At 37.0% G+C, this 17,849-nt stretch overlaps 1 protein-coding gene across 3 annotated transcripts in view; it reads left to right on the top strand.

Moving 5' to 3' along the window:
* Positions 1-17,849, top strand: part of PDSS2 (decaprenyl diphosphate synthase subunit 2) — a 125,767-nt gene that overhangs the window by 63,706 nt on the left and 44,212 nt on the right. For all 3 annotated transcript variants that reach the window (XM_048298867.1, XM_048298868.1, XM_048298866.1), the window contains one exon: positions 9,286-9,484. In XM_048298867.1, the coding sequence (XP_048154824.1) occupies positions 9,286-9,484 (199 nt within the window). The remainder of the gene's footprint in view (positions 1-9,285; positions 9,485-17,849) is intronic.

Here is a 17,849-nt window from a genome sequence, read left to right as displayed (position 1 = left end):
AAATGGTTATACAGAAAACTGTAATTCAATAAAATATGTATACTTACGTAAAATACACACCCTTATATCCATAAAATAATTTTGTAGGTCTCTCTTTTCCTTTATTTCCTGTTCTTTGTGGGAATACTTGTATGTATTCCCAGGTTAGTACTGCATTACCAGTGTAATTTAGATACCTAAATATGTGAAGACAGGAATGAATCTTGAATGCAGCTTGTTTCCTCTTGCAGAACTTGCTTCAAATACATTTTGAAATATTTATTTTCTGTGCACTGTAAGACAGAATTAATATACCTGCTGTAATAGAATGGGTTCCCTGCCTGATGGTGGCTGTGTGTGTTCCTGTGCTGGGAATGGGAAGTAACTCTCATGGACCGAATGGCTCTGGTTTTGATGTTTCTCCTGATGAAGGTGGCTGAAATAAATGCATTTGTAAATCTCAGTGCTGAAAGTATTTATACCTCCTTAAAAGTAAATGGGCTTCTGGCCAATGGTAAGTTTTCAGATACAAGGACCAACGTATGCTGCCAAATCTAGGCATCTTTTGTTTATTATCTGAAAAGTTTCCTTTCCTTGCCTTTACTGTTCATTAATACATGAATAACTAAGAGATATCATTCTGGTAGTCAGATAGATTTTCCCCAACTGTAATCAATTTTAGTATTTGTGCAATGGGTGTTCATCAAGTGTTACCTTCAATTGCACCGTAGATGGAGAGTCCATTGTTGCTCTTTGTAAGGGATTTTGGAAAGTGCCTTCCCTTTTTTCTTTTTGGATTTCCTTAGGTTCAGGCTACTGGATCTTATTTTATGTTTGCTTGATAATCAGCATGTTCTCTTGAATTTGTTGTCTGTAGTGTACATACTTAACCTTTTTTAAAATGTCTGTGACCAAATCTACTGATCCAATATCAGCCTTCTCCGTGCATGAAATAGCATTTGTTCCTCACTTCATCTGTTAGCTTTGCTTTGATTGTTAGTATGACTCTTTTCAACATTTTTGTCCTTTCTCAAATTCTTCTTGACTGAAGTTTTCAAGTAATAGTTTTTACTGGTATCAGAAACTCAGGGTTGACAGAAACACTACTTTTGCTAATATTCTTCCCTTAAGTCATCTGTGGATCCTACTGCGCTCTGACCACAGTTGCATTCTGTATCTTAGCTGATTATCTTGGATGACCTGTTCCTTTACCCTCCTTCCACCCTTTTCCAAACTTTGGGTGCTTGTTTCTTGAAAGAGTCTCTAGTCCTGTATATATTTGGTGTGCGTTGAGATCTTTTGATCGACCTTTTTTTTTGCATTGCGTATTATAACTTGAGTAAAGCATATTGAACCAGCTCAGTTGACTTTGTATTGAGGACTATTCATTCTCTTTGCTGTTTATTAGCTGTGTTATTCCTTTTCTGTTGCCTTCTCTCCTGAGTGTAAGTTCTCTGGACCTGCTAACTGTAAAATCTTACCCACTGCTGCTGTTCATGAGCATTATTCGCTTGTGGGCTAAGAAATATAAACACCTGCTTGTGTAAATGCATTGCTTAAAATACAACAGGCTTTCTAAAGTGCCTTGCCTTTATGTGGTTTTGTTTCTGCCTAACCTTACATAATGGACCAATGCGGTTCTTAAAGTTGTTCTTAGGTTTGAGGTTTTTTTAGTATATCCTTTTTTAAACTGCCTTTGCTCAGTTCCCTGTCCATCTCTGTATTTTCTCATCCAGTCCTTTATCAATTTTCTTCCTTGCCTAGTTTCTCTGGTTCGTATTTGGTCCTATCAGTTTTTCAGTTTGTCTAAGCTATATAGGGAAGGACTTACAGCTGATTTGGCTTTGTCTAAATCACAGGTTTTTTGCTTTTTGTTTTGTTTTTAATCAGCTTAGTCTTTTTAATTGGGGATTTGTGGCTTTTTGGTCATATAGTGAAATATTCATAAGGAGTTTCTGAAAAGTATTCAAATTTTTCTTTTTAATTTATCTGACTTATTCAGCTTGTTTTATCATTGAAAATATTGCTCATGTATAATATATGCCTGTGAATATTATCTGTTGTATTTATAAAGAATGTTTGTGTATTGGTTTGGAGTATATTGTTTTCATATAACAAATGTATTGAACTCATGTTCACTTTCCCCTAATTTTTCTGATATGAGGTCTTTGTAGCAAATTGAATCTTTAATATAGAGAATTCAAGTTAAATGCAACATTTCTTGAGCCAGCAGAATTCCTTTTAGAAATTCAACCTTGTGTCAATACATTGCCAATACACCTACCTATTGCTGATATACATTATTGCATGAGCATACTGAACACTGAATATCTGCATCATTATGTACAAAATGAGAGAAGTAGATCCTTGAAGAAGTAAACAGCTCGTGCTATTACTTGATGAAGTACTTAATGTGGTCTACATAGCTGTTCATATAGTCTATAGCAGATACCAAATGGAATTTCAACTTGGCTTTTATTAGAAGTTTAAATCTTGATAATTGCCTTATAAAACCAAAATATTGCATTTGACAGCTTTACTTCATTTTGGAAATGTGAATCTTCCCATAAGGATAACCAGCGATTTTAAAATGTGATTATGATATGTGATTTTATAAATTCGACAATATGCTTATAAATTAGGAGCTCTACATTTTATTACTGATTTTTGGCATCAGTGTTCAAGTAATCCAAGAAATCTTTTTCCAGATAACTTACTAATTTTTTCTTTCTGTCTTCAGGTGAATGCTCATGTTTTTTCCTTTGGTTTGATCAGTTAGGTTAAGCTAGCCATCCTTCCTTTAGAAAATAAAAAAGCCATAAAACCTAAGCTGTAAAGCTATTTTTTTTAACAATACTTATGTAAGTACTAGCTCATGTCTCAAGTCTGTTTCTTCTCTAGCAGTGTAGGAAGGATCTCTGAGAACCGGAAAAGTATTTGATATCTCCCTTTTTAACAGTTTCTAGTGCTTATGAAATCTGAAATAAGATAAAAAGCTATTTAAGCTTCTCATATCCGGGTTTGTGGGGATTAAAAAACATACCTAGGCCTGCCACCACTCCTCACTGTTCTTTTAATACCTGTCTCTTGCAGAATGTCCTTTGTATTCTTCTTGCTAATAAAGTCCCAACATGACAAGATTGGTCTTTACGGCGAGTGTATCTAGATTCTTACCATGTCTGCCCAGCCCACCTGCTCCTCATTGTTCACACAGCTGCATTGTCACTGGTTTCTGGATCTTACAGTAGCTAGGTACCTCTTACTGAGCAGGTTTCCTCTTGGTATTCCCTTCTTTATTGGTCCCAGCCTGGGTGCCTGCCTCTGGGAACTGGAAAGCATCAGTTTGACTTAGTGATTCTGGTGGTATTTTCCTTCTGGCTTTTCAGATTAACACTTTTTCCTTTTAAACTGAGTTTGAGGTAGTGATCCTTACCAGGTCTTTGTCTAGATTCTCTCACCTGTTTCCCATAATTGATGCTTTTGTTTCTGAACTGGCATTATTAATCTTCTTTTAGGCTGTGTGACTTGAAAGGGGAATTGCTGTGATGAGGCCATCCAACCCAAGAAAAATGTGGTATAGGTTGTGATGACTGTTCTTTGGCCACTGATGCTGATTATAGGAATAAGCCAGACACAAGTTCACCAGTTAGGGCTTCGTTTTGCTGGGGATGATGGTGCAGATGTGGATTCTTGCAATCTGGTACAGGTAGCTGGCTCCCAGGCTCGAGGGCTCCTGGTGGTGGCCATGTTGGCACATTAGTGGCGCTAGTTGGAAACTGATACAAGTTGGTTCACTTGCATGTTGCATCTGGAGTACAAAGTGGGAATTGGTTGTTCTGTGATAGACCTAACAATGAAGCCAAGACCTGCAAAAACTCTTCTTTGTAATTCCTGCACTAAGGAAGGGAACAGGACCTTGACTTCAAGTCAGGCTTCTCTTTCTCCACTGCCAGCTACCTACAATTCTTAAGGAAACTGGCTTGCCAAGTTCAAGTGAATGTCTGCCCACCAGAAATCAGAAAACATTTTCAAATCCTATAATGGGCTGAGGGAAGATCTTACTAAGACAAAATTTGCAAAAGAACCTAAGCAATAATCAGTGGTGGGGGTGACAGTGAAAATGTAAGGTCTTTCCAAAAATAAAGAAAAATACATGAAGGAGTATTGGTAGAAATTTTGCTTCCAAAACTTTGTGATACTAGGAAGGGAAGGAGATGAAAGAGGTAGGGTATGTAGACAGTTTAGACGGGTTGTTAGGAACGCAATTAAACAGCATACTCAACAAACTTCATGGAACTGATGCCTTTAAACTTGATTTATCCCTCAGGTGGAAGACACTCCTACAGTAGTTTAGTGACCAGGATAGAAGGAACCATGGAAGTCTTGGTCTCTAACCTTATTAAAGGAAAGGAGTGGGTAGATGTTTTCTGCTGGAAAACAGACACATGAGCCATGGTACTGCAGTGAATATTTGGTGCTCTGCTCAAATCTGCTGCTTTACCCTGAAGATTTTTCCTGTTGGTGAAATCACGGCATCTGCCATACATGTTGACTGGCTTAAACACCTGCCTCCCTGCCATTTAATTTCTTATGAAAGAGACTATACACAGAAGATGGGAATGAGACTTTCCATCACTATGATGCTATTTGTTACTCACTAGGCTTTGTTCCTCTAATCATGGTTTATTAACCATGGCATTGACTTTGACAGGTGAATGGAAAAAAGAGCTGTAAAAATCACTGCCCTTCCTTGCTGTGTAACTAAGTGGGCTATCTTGGTGCAGCACCCCACTAGTACCCAGAGCATACAAGATCAACTTGAATGTAGTTTAAGCACTTTCTTGTCTTAATAGAATTTTTCTTTCTGTTCACTGTTCACAAAAAAATGTAAAATCAGATACCAAGTGCTGCCCAAATACATTGTCAGTGCCTGAGATAATTACTTTAATTCTTTAGTTAATGCTTTTTCATGTGTAATTTTCCATTAAAGAACTACTTCTTTTTATTTCAGATTCATAGGTGTGTGTATATATAGATTATTATAGTTGTCACTGAAATGGAATTGATGCTGGTATTTTTAAATTTTTTTTTTTAAATGCTGAATGTGAGGCTTTTCATCCAAATTAATCCTTTTTGTATTGAAGGGAAACTATTGAATTGACAATCACAAAGAAGATGTTCAAATCTTGGGTGTGTACTAGTAGTCACTTTAATACAAAGCTTCAATGATAAGAGTTCTTAAAGATTTATCTATCACTTTCATTGTCTTTGTTCATATTAGTTGCTTCAAAAATTTTCAAATATGGTTTTTAATGGCTAATTTAAGTCTTTGGCCCATTTCTGTGAAATATCATGCCTGAGAATGACATTTTTAATTATTAAATGTTTCTTTGCATAACCTGTCATCCCTTGAGAAGCCCAGTGTAGTTCTGATGGTTAGCTGATAATGAAAGGTAAACTGACTCAAGTTCTCTTGCTGTTACTGAGAACTTGAATTTCCATCACAAATACTGCTGAGGAGTATTTAAGCTGAAGTGCTCTTTTGTTCACAGCAATACAACTGTACTATTCAATATGTCTCTTTTATCATATGTTTTACAGCATCCTATTATTTCTTCCTGGAGTAGGACTTGAAATTAGGAACTGAAGTCACTTGTAAGAGCTCTTGAAGCAATGGTACTGGCTTCTTGAAGGCTGCTCAGAAGTTTATCAAAGTTCACCAAAACATACTTAAATGTCAGTGATCTGTGTGCTTTCATTGCAGGATGGGAGCAAAGGGAGGGAATAGAAATTGCACTTGTTTTACTTGTTGCAGGATCTAATTGTCCATACAACTAAATTTTTGTTTTCCTAGTATTTTCCTGCAAGCTGATGTTTCACAGTCCTAGTGTCAGTGTAGCTTCGATGGATGTTGCTGAAGAGCTTTTTAATTGCTCATAGTTAGTTTTTCCTTTGTGTTTCCAGGATGACATTTATAGCCTGAGGAGCTCATAATCTAAGGGATACTTTATAGCAAGCATTTAACAGAGGTTTAGGTTAGGAGCACTGGTACTGAAAGTGCAGGAACAAGGAGTCAGAAGCAAGTGTTAAAACCACAGCAGCCAGTTAGGTTGTGACCCGTCAAAACTTCTTAGTAAGGTGCCCCAGGTATTGTGCAAGCCTCTGTACCATTGTCTTTGGAACAACCATTTCTTCATGTAATTGTGCATGTGCTTGTGGGTTGATTTTTGTAAAGGGAGAAAGAATAGGTGGTTATGGCATGTGTGGAGATCAAAACAGTATCATTTCTTGAAATGTGATGCCTATAAGTGGAGTCTGGGGCATTTGGTGGTGTTTTGCAGGGAGTTCTTGCGTCAGAGGTGAAAGGCATGGAAGTGTGATAGCATTTGGTGAAAAAGCTTTCCTAGTACTTAGCCCACTTCCATTTAGGAACTTTGTGTGTTTAGAAATGTTGGCTGTTTTCTCAGTACTACCTTGTGCTGAGGTAAGTACACGTAATTCTTGTGGTAACCACTTCTTTGTTTTGTGACTGTGGGCTCTGGAGTGAAAACAGGATGGAAGCAGTCAGAGTTTATCATCCCTTTGCCCTGTTTCAAAGTCCAGTGTTGCTTAAACATTATTTTTTATGTTGGGATTGGCTGCTTTCAAATACGAAATTAGTTAATCACAGAATTGTACTCCAGATGGAGAAAGCTGTGTATAGTCCTTCTTCAGCCATTTAGCAGCAACTTCATAACAGCAGTGTTTATTTGTTGGATGCTGGTCTTTACAAAGTCATGTCAAGGATCCTCCTGTATCAGCGGCACTGTGGACTTGTGATTGTGCCTGGGTATTATAGAGATTATCACAAAAAGCATTACAAAATGTGTTGCCTGGGATTTCTGCAATAGCACTGATTCTTATATTTTTAGTCTGCTAGGGAGAGAGAGTGGAAGAGCAGTATGTAAGATCAGAATTAGGCTTAGATTATCTGCCTAATATGGCTCTTGTTAGCACAAATAATACAAATACCATTTGAAGAACAAACGGATTATAGAAAAAGAAATGAAAACATCCAGATCCTGAGCATTTGGAAAGCATGACACTGATGTATTTGTGTAACCTTTTCATGAAGAGCGATGCTGAAATCAAAGCGGGGATTTTGATTTCCTTCATTAAAAGCTTATTAAATGAAGAAAGAGGACAGTCGTTGTTTTGCTTCAATAGTTGGGGGTCACAGAGGCAGGCCTGGTCTCCTCAGGATATTAATGCCTGCTTTCAGCTGGGGGAAATGAGCCGTCGCCTGAGTTAGCTGCAGCTTTGTGTGCTCGTCACTAGGGATCCCCATATGTCCTGGGATCTGCGGCAGTCGGAAATGGCAGAGCTCGGCAGCAGGGAGCAGAGGGCTCTCATTGCTATTCATAACAGGTAGCTCGGCTCAATCTGCCCAGAGCAAGTCTGTTTAATGTTGATCAGCTGTCCATCTGATAAACTGAATTGATATGGACATTTCCTCCAAGGGCTGCCCTGACAATGACAGCAGGAGCATCGGGATGTCTTGTTAGTCTTTTTCTCTGAGCTTGAAAATTTATTAACCCTTTGTTAGAGCCGAGCCAAGCATGATTACAATAGTGCGACTGGGTTGTGTGAGTTTCTCCATCACCTCTGAAAAGCAGCCTCAACCTTCAGATTTCTTAACTACATGGAGAATGATTGTTTGTTTTTTGAATTGTTTTTCTTTGCATGGAGCCAACAATTTGTGAATTATAAAGGCAGCTTTTAAATCAGCTTAGTTTTTTTGTGCATGGCAAAATACATCAGGAACCTCTATTTATGCTCTCCCTCCAGCTCATCTGCCTTTTGTGTGCCTGCCCAGGCCGTGTGACTATCCCAGCTCTTCCTTCTTGCTAATTGGCAGTGACCACTGCCCTGAAACAGTTGCTGCTGGGGCTCTTTGCAGGTCACATATATTTGGGGCAGAAGGTTACTTTAGATTAATATGGTTTGGGACAGTTGGAACACATGTGCACTGTCCAGAGGAAACAGAATTAATTTGCTCAGCACTATGTTAGTACTGAGGCAGAATCTAACCTGAGCACGTACCAGCAGGTGTGTTTGTATGTGAAGGTATGGAGCAGTTTGGTTACTCAATGAATCAGTGCTTGGCCACTTCTGAATAAGTACAGAGAACATAACATGCCTTTGTACTATGTTGTAATTAATTAGAACTTTAAGGCCTTTAGTTATCTGTTTAGTTGAGGGCAGGGATTGCATTTTTGCTCATATATGAAGTCTCCATGGCATAAAGGGAACTGCTTGAGTCAGAAAAGATGTGAATGTGCTGAAGATTTTGTAAAAATGAGTCCTATGTGTTTCCAGTGCTAAAAGGATGCTCCAGTGCGTTGCTCTGTTTCCCCCTCACCTTATTCCTGCTCAGTTATTATGTATGTTCAACACCTCATTGTCGTTCTGAGCTAAGGTGGCATCTCCGGGCTCCTTGGAGGGACAGTCACTGTCGAGGTCTACGGTTGAATTGTGGGAGGAGGCGAGGAGAGGGCTGGGCTAATGACTCTTTTCATGCCTTTTCCAAAATGTTAAAATAGAGAGCAAGCCTCTGTGGAATAACCTCTATGGCGAGGCTCGCACAGGGATTTGTAACCCCCAAACCCAGAATGCAGCACACTGTGTTGTGAACCTATCCAATAAAACTGGCCTCTTTGCTAGACAGTCCCCTTTGCTGCTTCTGACTAAAACAACCAGTGAAATACCGTTAGTACACAGTTCTAAAATGTTCAGCTGTTTTTCCTCTCCTTCCCCTACCCCTACCCTTCCCCTTTGGTAGTATTGAGCTGCAAGGTATCCTGTTATTAATTTAACTCTAATTTGAGCGGTCGTTGACTGCAGCATTCTTAGGGTGTTTGGATTGGCTTGCTCAGGACTCCCCTGCTGATATGTCCTTTGTTTCTTTCCATCAGTACTTTCTGCTGGCATTTTCTTCATGTCAATGTCCCCCAAGCTTCTGGTAGACGAAACAAAAAAAGAAAGCACCATGAGGACTATATTGATTATTTTGCTTTATTTTGTGAAAGAATTCAAACAAAGGGCAGCATTCCCCGAAGTGGAACCTGTGGTACCTGCGGCTTGCCTGGAAATACTTAGTGACAGTTCTCTGTGTTTAACACCTCCTGGTTGTGGCTTCTAGAAGTACACAGAAGAGCTACATGATAATTAATAAAGTACCTGTTTAGTACATGTGGTTGGTTGTTTATTTTCACTAAGAATCTCTGTTCTTCATAGCCTCAAACATAATTGTGCTTTTTCTTTCAGTCAAAGAAGTTTGGCTGAGATTACGGAGCTGATCCATACTGCCTTCCTGGTGCATCGTGGCATAGTAAACATTGGTGAGCTCAAGTCCTGTGATGGCCCACTGAAGGATATGCAGTTTGGGAATAAAATGGCTGTTTTGAGTGGAGATTTTCTTCTAGCAAATGCTTGCGCAAGCCTTGCACAGTTGCAGAATACCAAGGTAAAAAGAAAAAATTCCTCTACTGCCAATGGAAGTAAATATTAGCAAGTCTTTTGAAAGAGAGGCCCTCTAAAAAAATCAGCAGTTACGTATGTATATGTGGAGCATCATTTAAAAATTGTCATACTTAATGTTATAGCTGTAAATTTGACAGGCTGCTGCTGCTGTGAATGTGTTTACCACTGTCATAGAATTACTGTGATGCAGTCTTTAGTATAGATTCTGAAGCACTGTAGTAATGGATGGGTGGTTAATTTGGTGAATTTAGGGTATATGCAGTGGCATCTTCATGACATGTCAGATTATAACACCTCTGGCAAACGGCCAGCTGAAGACATGTTTGGTCTTTTATTTTCTTTTACTTTGTGCTTTGTGAAAGGTTTGCTGTCTTAGATAATTTGGGGGGCAAAAGGCTTTACTCCTTTGTCTCAGGTGACTTTTGCTCTTAATAAAGTTACTTTGTTAGGGATTTGGATGCCCCTGAAAATTGGATTGCCCTACTAATGTGGATGTACTGGCTTCTAAAGGACAGCTGCAATCCAACTGCTCAACCAAACTGTTTGAAACTTTACAGGGAGATGTTTTTAATGAGAAACAAGTTGTATATATGTATTACCTTAGAAAGTGAGACTGATGGAGATGTTAAGAGATAATGTCTCTAGACAGTTCTTCTTTTCACCCAATAGGATCAGCTACACAAAATCATTCTTGACCTGCATTTATCTAGCTTGTTCTTAAAACCTCCCGTGAAGGAGAGAGGTTCCTGGGCATTCCTATGCCAGCCTAGTGTAACACCTAACTGTATGGTGAAAAGCTAAGTGTTCCATTCCAATGGAAACAGGAAACAGTACTTTTTTGCAGAGGTGCTTTTCATACATTTGAAGATTGCTGCCATGTTGTAGTGTAAAATAAATGTTTGTCCTGTGCAATTGTCAATAATCAGCATAGTTGCAATTGTGAGCCTAAGGAGTCTATTTTTAGATCCTTATGCTAAATCTCCTTGTGGTAGTTGAGTATTTCTGTACTCCTTTGATCATGAGTATGACAGTTTCTCTCAGAAGTGGTGTCATTTTCTAACACAGAGCTGAGATTCAAGAGGAGAGACAGAAAATTAGATGTCAATCTACTGGAATAGTGGGTTAAGCCATTATGGAGCTAGCTTGTAGTAAGTATTAGAAAAAAAATTAAATAGTGCATACCACAATCAAAATGGGGTGTAACTGATTTTAGTAATTATCATTGATTTGTATCAGTTCATTTTTTTAAAATACCTTGTAAGTTTCTCAGCACAGACCAAAGGATTTAGCCCTACATCAATTTTCTCTTTCAACATAAGAGGAAACTTTTCTAAAACGTAGCAACTATTACTTTGCATTTAGTACATCATTAAGTATTGCAGCAGGAATGTATAATCCCTGAAGACTTGCCAGGAGACAAGCCTACAGTGAAATGAAGCACAAGTGCAAAGAAATACTTTTTTTTTTTTAAAGCAATCATTATACTGCATGTTGGAAAATTCTGCCAAAACATTTTAGCACTTTTTTTCATTTTTCTGACATCTAAATACTTTCATAGCTTCTACATACGATAAGTGGGATGCCATTATGGAAACTGATTGACTTAGTAAATTATTCTTTTTCATACGTCTAACCCTACTAGCAAAGTTAGAAAAATTGAAGTACAAGCTATAGAAATCTCTTGACAGGTGCAATGATTTAAACATACTGTATTTATTCTTTTGTAAATGATGAATTTTCAAATCTGGCATCTGTTTTTTAGCAGTGTGAAATAACTGTGACTTTTTTCCTTCATAATGTTTTGTGTTCTTTGATGTAAAAAGTAAAAATCACAGTACTGCTTTTTTTGCTGGCATTTAGCAAATTGGCTAATGAAATGAGCAGCATTTTACTGTGCATGGCACTGACCATGGTAGCTGTAACCTCTGCAGACATGCGTAGCTGTAACCTCCGCAGACATGCATAGCTGTTGTATAGACCAGAATTTAAATTAAAGGGGGTTTTAGCATAACTGAACTCACTGCTACCAAGATAATTTTATTGTGCTGGTAAATTCTTGTCTGAGCTTGTGCAGGATGCATTTATCTCTGTGCTTCTCTCGGGGCTGACAATTAGACATGAAATTCTGTAGTCATAATGAAATGCAGAGCTATTTTATAATTGCCAAGGGTAAAATTAGCGAAGTCAATTATTTTCCCTTAGGCTTTTCCCTGTAGATATTAAAAGGCTGCAAGGTAATTGCCTTAGGTAACACTTTGATTTTTAAATAACATTAAATATAGGAATTGTTGTTGTTAATTCGTAGTAATTTTCCTCTTCTTGCTACTGTTGTAGAATATAACTGTAATGATGTTAACAAGAATCAAGGCTCAGGATTTGCTTTTTTGGGATTTTCTTTTAAACTAGTGCTCATATCTCTCATAAGTTTGCTAAAGTTATGCCAAAGAAGGTTTTGGGGTGGTGTTTTGGGTTTCATAGTTTTTGGTCTCTGAGGTACAAGGACTCTAGATTTCTTGAAATGTCAGTTAGAAAGCCTTCTGTAAGATAAACTCTGCTGTTGTGCTATTACAAAATCATCTCAAATTTTGTTTTTTGAACATATAACAATTCAGAAGAAAGCACTCTCATTTTCTACTTTGTGAAATCATGATACATTAATTATGGATGCAAAGTTGGTATCAACTGAGGCTTTAAGTATTGAAGGGCAGATGCATGTGTATGCTTCATTTTTGTAATCATGGCAAAGTTCTACATCTTTTCAGTTAATAAAAACTGTTGAAAATGAGTACTATTTTCTTCAAAAACCTGTACAGTACGAAGTGTTAGATTGATCAGATCACATGTATTTACAATTCTTTGTACATTCATGTTAACTTTTTGATCACCTTATATAAACTAACCTTTTGGATGGTGGCTCTTCTTGGCCTGCTGATTGCAGTGATAAATTATGTTGTTGATTGAAAATTATATGGATAAAACCTTACTTAAGAACTGCATGCTGTAGCAGATTGTTTATTGCTAATCCATGGATTTTAGAACAGAATTGAGCCCAAAGATGAATTGGTTTGGGATCTTTTAGCTGTTGTTATATCAGCAGTGGAATGGCGAACCTTTGGCAAGGAAGGGCATGTTTGTGTTTTGCTACTTAACTAACAGTGCCATAATGTGTGGAAATGTGCTGACTTATTGGATTGGGGTGTGTTTATATGGGATGACAGGGTTATTTTGCTAGGTTTTCTCATTTTGAGGTTGCAGTGCTCTGATACTAGGATCATGATAAGATATATCTAAGATATATGTGGAAGTCATTGTAAACATGTAGGTGTGGGAGTGATAGAAAAGTAAATTATGTTTGCCTAACAAAATAGGGTACCTCCCAGCTATCTTGTGGGATATGTGACCATAAGCAGTTTTAAATAAATGTGCTAATAAATTATTAAGAACTGTAAAATGATCTGTTTAATGGGTAGTTCTTTGTTGCCATCTGAAGACAGTATATCTTTAACATTTGTTATCTTGCTTTGCCTAGCTAAGAATGTGGAGATGAAACTGCTAAAAGCAAATCTTTTGAATGAAAGTCCTCCTTTGACTCTGGTAGCAAAAAGTGTTAGTTTTGTCTTTGATTTCTGCTTAAGTAACCTGCACTTCCTATAATATTTTTAGGCCGGCATTGAGATGCAAACATAGCAAAAGTAACAAACATTAATTGGCATTTTTGTCACCTGGCAGCTGAATGTGGAGTATGGGCATTTTACCACAAGTGATGTGTGGATACTGACCTCGATATTATCAAATAATGTACTTTTTCAGGGTTTATAACAGAGAGAAGAAGTTGGAAGAAATCTGTCACAGCATTAAAGCTGGTGCTTCCTTGAGCATCTGAATCACCAGTTGTCTTACAAAACTATAGAGGGGATGCTTAAAAAACGTAATTAAAACCAGTTTTGATGCTCTTACACTCTAAAGAGAGTGATGCATAGAACTTCAGAAGGCTGAAGTGGTGCATTTTAGTGCAATGCCTAGAAAATTGTAAAATAATCTGCAAATGCATTTCTTGCAGCTCCATAAACTGGTAAGAAGGCACCCCTTTATATTTAAAGAAAGAAAACCCACAAACCAGCCAAACAACCAAAACAAAACCACCAAAACCCAACTTATACAAAACAGGAAATGAACCTCCCCAAAAGAAGAAAAAGCCTATCCCAAAAACCTGAAGTACATGTAATGGGCGTGTTACGATAGTGTTCTCTGTAGTTCTTACTGAAATCTTAAGAACTGACTCAATTTTTCACAGTATAATTCAGTCAGTTCTTCTTGAAATGATTAAACTCATCACAGAAACACTTCAAAATCTACAGGCTGAAAGCTTGGAATTGAATTTAGGAATCTTGTCTGTCAATGCAGAGTTCTGCCAGAAGACCACATTGTAGAGCATTATTTTATTAAGCGTTTTTTGTTCATAAATAAACAGTAGCACAGATGTAGTACTTACATAGTGGATCCATTTCCTTATGTTAAGTTTCTACATTCCTAAAGGCGTGTGTTGTTTATCAAATAAGCCTTGTGTTTACATAAACATCCGTAAGTTACTCATTTAAGTCTTCCTATGTCTTCCTGTTGCAACAACCTGAAGGTGCACTGCACTTCCTATAAGAACTGTTTATCTTGAACTATGGTTTCTACATCTGTAGCATCAGTTGTGGTCCTAGAGGACAGCTCAGATTGGAACTTAAGCAGCTTGGTTCCCTGGTGTCCAGTGAAGGATACAGAGAATATCCTCTTTTCTGAAATGATGCCAGTTGCTCTTTTGATGTAGACTGACAGTTTTGAGAATTGACAAACAAGTCAGCTAGAATCTACAATTTTGATTTTTACATGTCATTTAACAAAGGTGGTACTTGTATGAGACTTTTTCTTTCCCTGAATGATGTCAAGAGAAGAACATAAACTTGTGAAAAAAACCCATCACGAATCTGCCAAGAAATACCCTTTTTTAATGGAAACTAAATGTTAATAGTTGCCAGTGTAAAAGCAACCATTAGCAGCTATTGACTTGTAATAGATTCAAATTACCATCCCTCAGAACAGTGCTTTTCATTTTGTTTGAGGTAAGTAGAAGGTCCTTCTTCATAAATGTACTTGAGATAAGTTATTTTCAGACCAATGGAAGTTATTTTGGAAGAGAGATTCTTCTTTATTTTCTCTGGTGGAAGATTTGAACCATAAATATCTGCTAAGTATATTTACAGTGTATATTTTTATTATATTTTACATAAAATAAACAAAGACCTTTATAATCTGAATTTTCCTACTGGGATTCAGTAGCTGTATTGATCAGAGAAGGCAGGATGAAAAAAACAGGGAGAAACGCTGAGAACCAGAAGTAATGTGTTTGCTCCCAGTACAGTGTTCATATAGAAAACTGAAGCGGTGATAAAACCATTTTCGAATCCTTTATATATTTTTAATTGTTTTTAACTCTTCGCCTTTGCTCACATATTGACTTTCTTTTTCTTCCCTACTACAAGCTGCTGTTAGAGCTGAGTATCTCTAAAATGATCAGCTTACAGAGCAGCTAGGTGACAGGAATTTGGTAAGAAGAAGAGATCAGATTAGATCAAATTAGATTAAGGGAAAGTTTATAAAGTTTGATAATGATGTTTTTTTCTTGAGGGGCAAAAAAAGAAGAAAAACAACCTTCAATTTTTTTTTGTAGAGAGCTGAATAAAGAGCTTTTCTGAAGCACTTTATCATGTCTGTCTTGCTGTACCTTCCCCTGAGGCACTGTTTGATGATGATGTACTGAACAAGATAGGGAGTAAGATAGTATCTATATTATTGAGTATTTTTGTTTTAATTTAGTATTTTAGAGTGCCACAGGGGTGTGTCTCAAAACCAGACACTACTGAAAAATATAGGTAAGTTTAAAGAGCTCTGAACTGATTTATGGAAAAGTATGCTTAAGAAGCATACTGGGATACTGGGAGGGAAGAAAACCAAGGAAGAAGTCTAATGTCTTTGAACTTTTAAACTAATGTTAGATGACACAGGGCAACATGATTGAATTATTGCAAAATAAAGTTCTTCTTTAGGCAACCCTAAATAAGCAGTTCTGTATCTTAAAATATTGAGATACATACTGAATATTGTTATTCAGTATATTGTTAGCATACCTTTTATTGGAGAATGCAAACACACTCTTTAAGTACTGAGAAAGACATAATAATTGATAATTATGTATGAATCATAATGAAGAAAAGTGTTATTTGTTTTAATTATTATATTTAGATGGCACCGAAATGTACTAATTTACATGCCTTTGGAGAGGTAAATTTAGATTTCATTTACTGTAAAGTAAAACATAAAAGAGATTGTAATTGAAACAAACTTTATGTTCATTTAATGGACATGTATCGCTTTTTCTTCCCAATGTCCTCAAACACTGGATTTTTAATAAGATTCTTTAATAAATATTTTATTGACAATCATGTGAAATTTCTTTGGTAGAAAAAAGGCTATTTTTGTAATAGTTGATAAAAGTATTGAAGCATTAGGGTAAAAAAAAATCTTGCATGTTAGAGATAAAAGGTTAAAATCTATTGGAATCAGTACCTGATAATCAAATTTGTCCCACACTACTGCTGTACAACTTTTGTCTAGCATTTCTGCTATCATTAGAGGCAGCAGCTTTTACGATACTGATGATGATGATGATGATAAAACTGTAGAATGATGCTAGTGAGTCTCCCAATTACTGCATTGTACTCTTCCCATTGTCTCTTCTGATGCTTGTGTCTGTGGAACAGTTTCTTAGGAAGTGCATCTTTTGCCATTGTTCTCAAGAAGTAGCCCCTAAAATAACACCTGAGCAAATGAAGCATTCAGTTTTCTGAATATTTCACAGGGTTTTTTTCTATTTCACTTTTGCTATGTATAGCCAGTAATATAATTGAGTATTTGTAAAATTTCATTACCTTAATGGCTGTGGTTATAAGTTTGAAAAGTAATCTTTTAGAGAAGTTAAACTAGAGGATTAAGTGACCCAGCTTATTAACTTATTAATTTAATAAAATTCTAAAGATAAGGCTTCATCTGTAATTGTGATAATGTTAGAAACAGTCTCCTTTTAGATCAGTAAGAGTCCTGTTGCATTGCAATGAATATCAGTTTTGAGATTAAAACTGCTTAACTTTGCCTTAATTCCTAATCAGTGCATTCCTCAAATCGGTTTATCCTTTACCTTAGTGGCCTTTTGCACCTGTACTGGTTTTTAAAGCTAATGCTTATGTTAAGCTTTCCCAAAGTTAGACTCTGCTGGGGTTAGTGTATGTCTGTATGGAAAGAGTATAATTTTTGGTGATTCTTGGCCATGGCACTACTGGAAAATTTTATGTTTAGATTTCAGTCTGTTTTCTGTCCTCCCACTTCTGCATGAAAAAATACTTCTAAAAAAAAAAAAAGAGTGATTTCTGCCACTTCCCTCATGGATGTCTGTGGCTTACAAACAGTACCTTGTAGCAGAATGATTGCTGCAGAACATGGAACGACTGGAACTGAGACTGATAGCAGAATATGTCGTCATAGGTATCATTGTATCATCAAGTCTAGATTAGAGTCTTTCCCAAAAATACACTGCAAGAATATTTTTAAAGCATTGAGGCATGGTGCTGTCAAGAAAAGAATTGTGAGTGTTTGAGGTTCTGTCTCAATGTCATGTTGACCAAGCAACTAACAGCCTGAGGAGAAAGTTTTCCATTCAGTTCTGATGAATTTTCAGTGGCCTACCAAAGATCTTTACACCAGTTTGCACAAAGTCCATGCAATATTCTTGTCTCTGAATCATCTCACATCTGAATTTGCCTTCCTCATAGTAGCAATCAGACACATCTTTCTGCTTCTCTGGTCTGCCCAGCAGACCAAAGTCAATGTTTACTGCTTGAGTTCTTGAACCAAATACCTGTCATTAAACTAGGTAAATATTGTCTTTCTTGGAGGTAAACTGCACAGCTGTTTCTAACACCTGGTTAGTAGTTCTTTTTCTTATGGAACTGCTGTTTGCCTTGTAATTAACAGAATGGTCTGGGAAATACTGATATGCTATCTATGTGAAACAGAGGGCTTTTCAGAGATGACTGAGCATCAATGAAGAAGATAAAAACTAAAGAAACTGAAGAGAGGCTGAATCTGATGAAAGTCAAAGGTCATTCAGCATCTCAAGACAATCACTATACCTGGCAAATGAGTTCTGGGTAATTGGGGTCTGTTCCTCTTATGTTTGCTCCCTTAATATACAGCACCAAATTGGCAGTTGTCTGGTGGTGAACACAAGTACTTCAGGAGTCAAAAAT

Source organism: Corvus hawaiiensis, chromosome 3, assembly GCF_020740725.1.
Source record: "Corvus hawaiiensis isolate bCorHaw1 chromosome 3, bCorHaw1.pri.cur, whole genome shotgun sequence".
Taxonomy (NCBI): domain Eukaryota; kingdom Metazoa; phylum Chordata; class Aves; order Passeriformes; family Corvidae; genus Corvus; species Corvus hawaiiensis.
The sequence above is the reverse complement of the archived record's forward strand: the minus strand, read 5'-3'. Positions and strand labels throughout refer to the sequence as shown.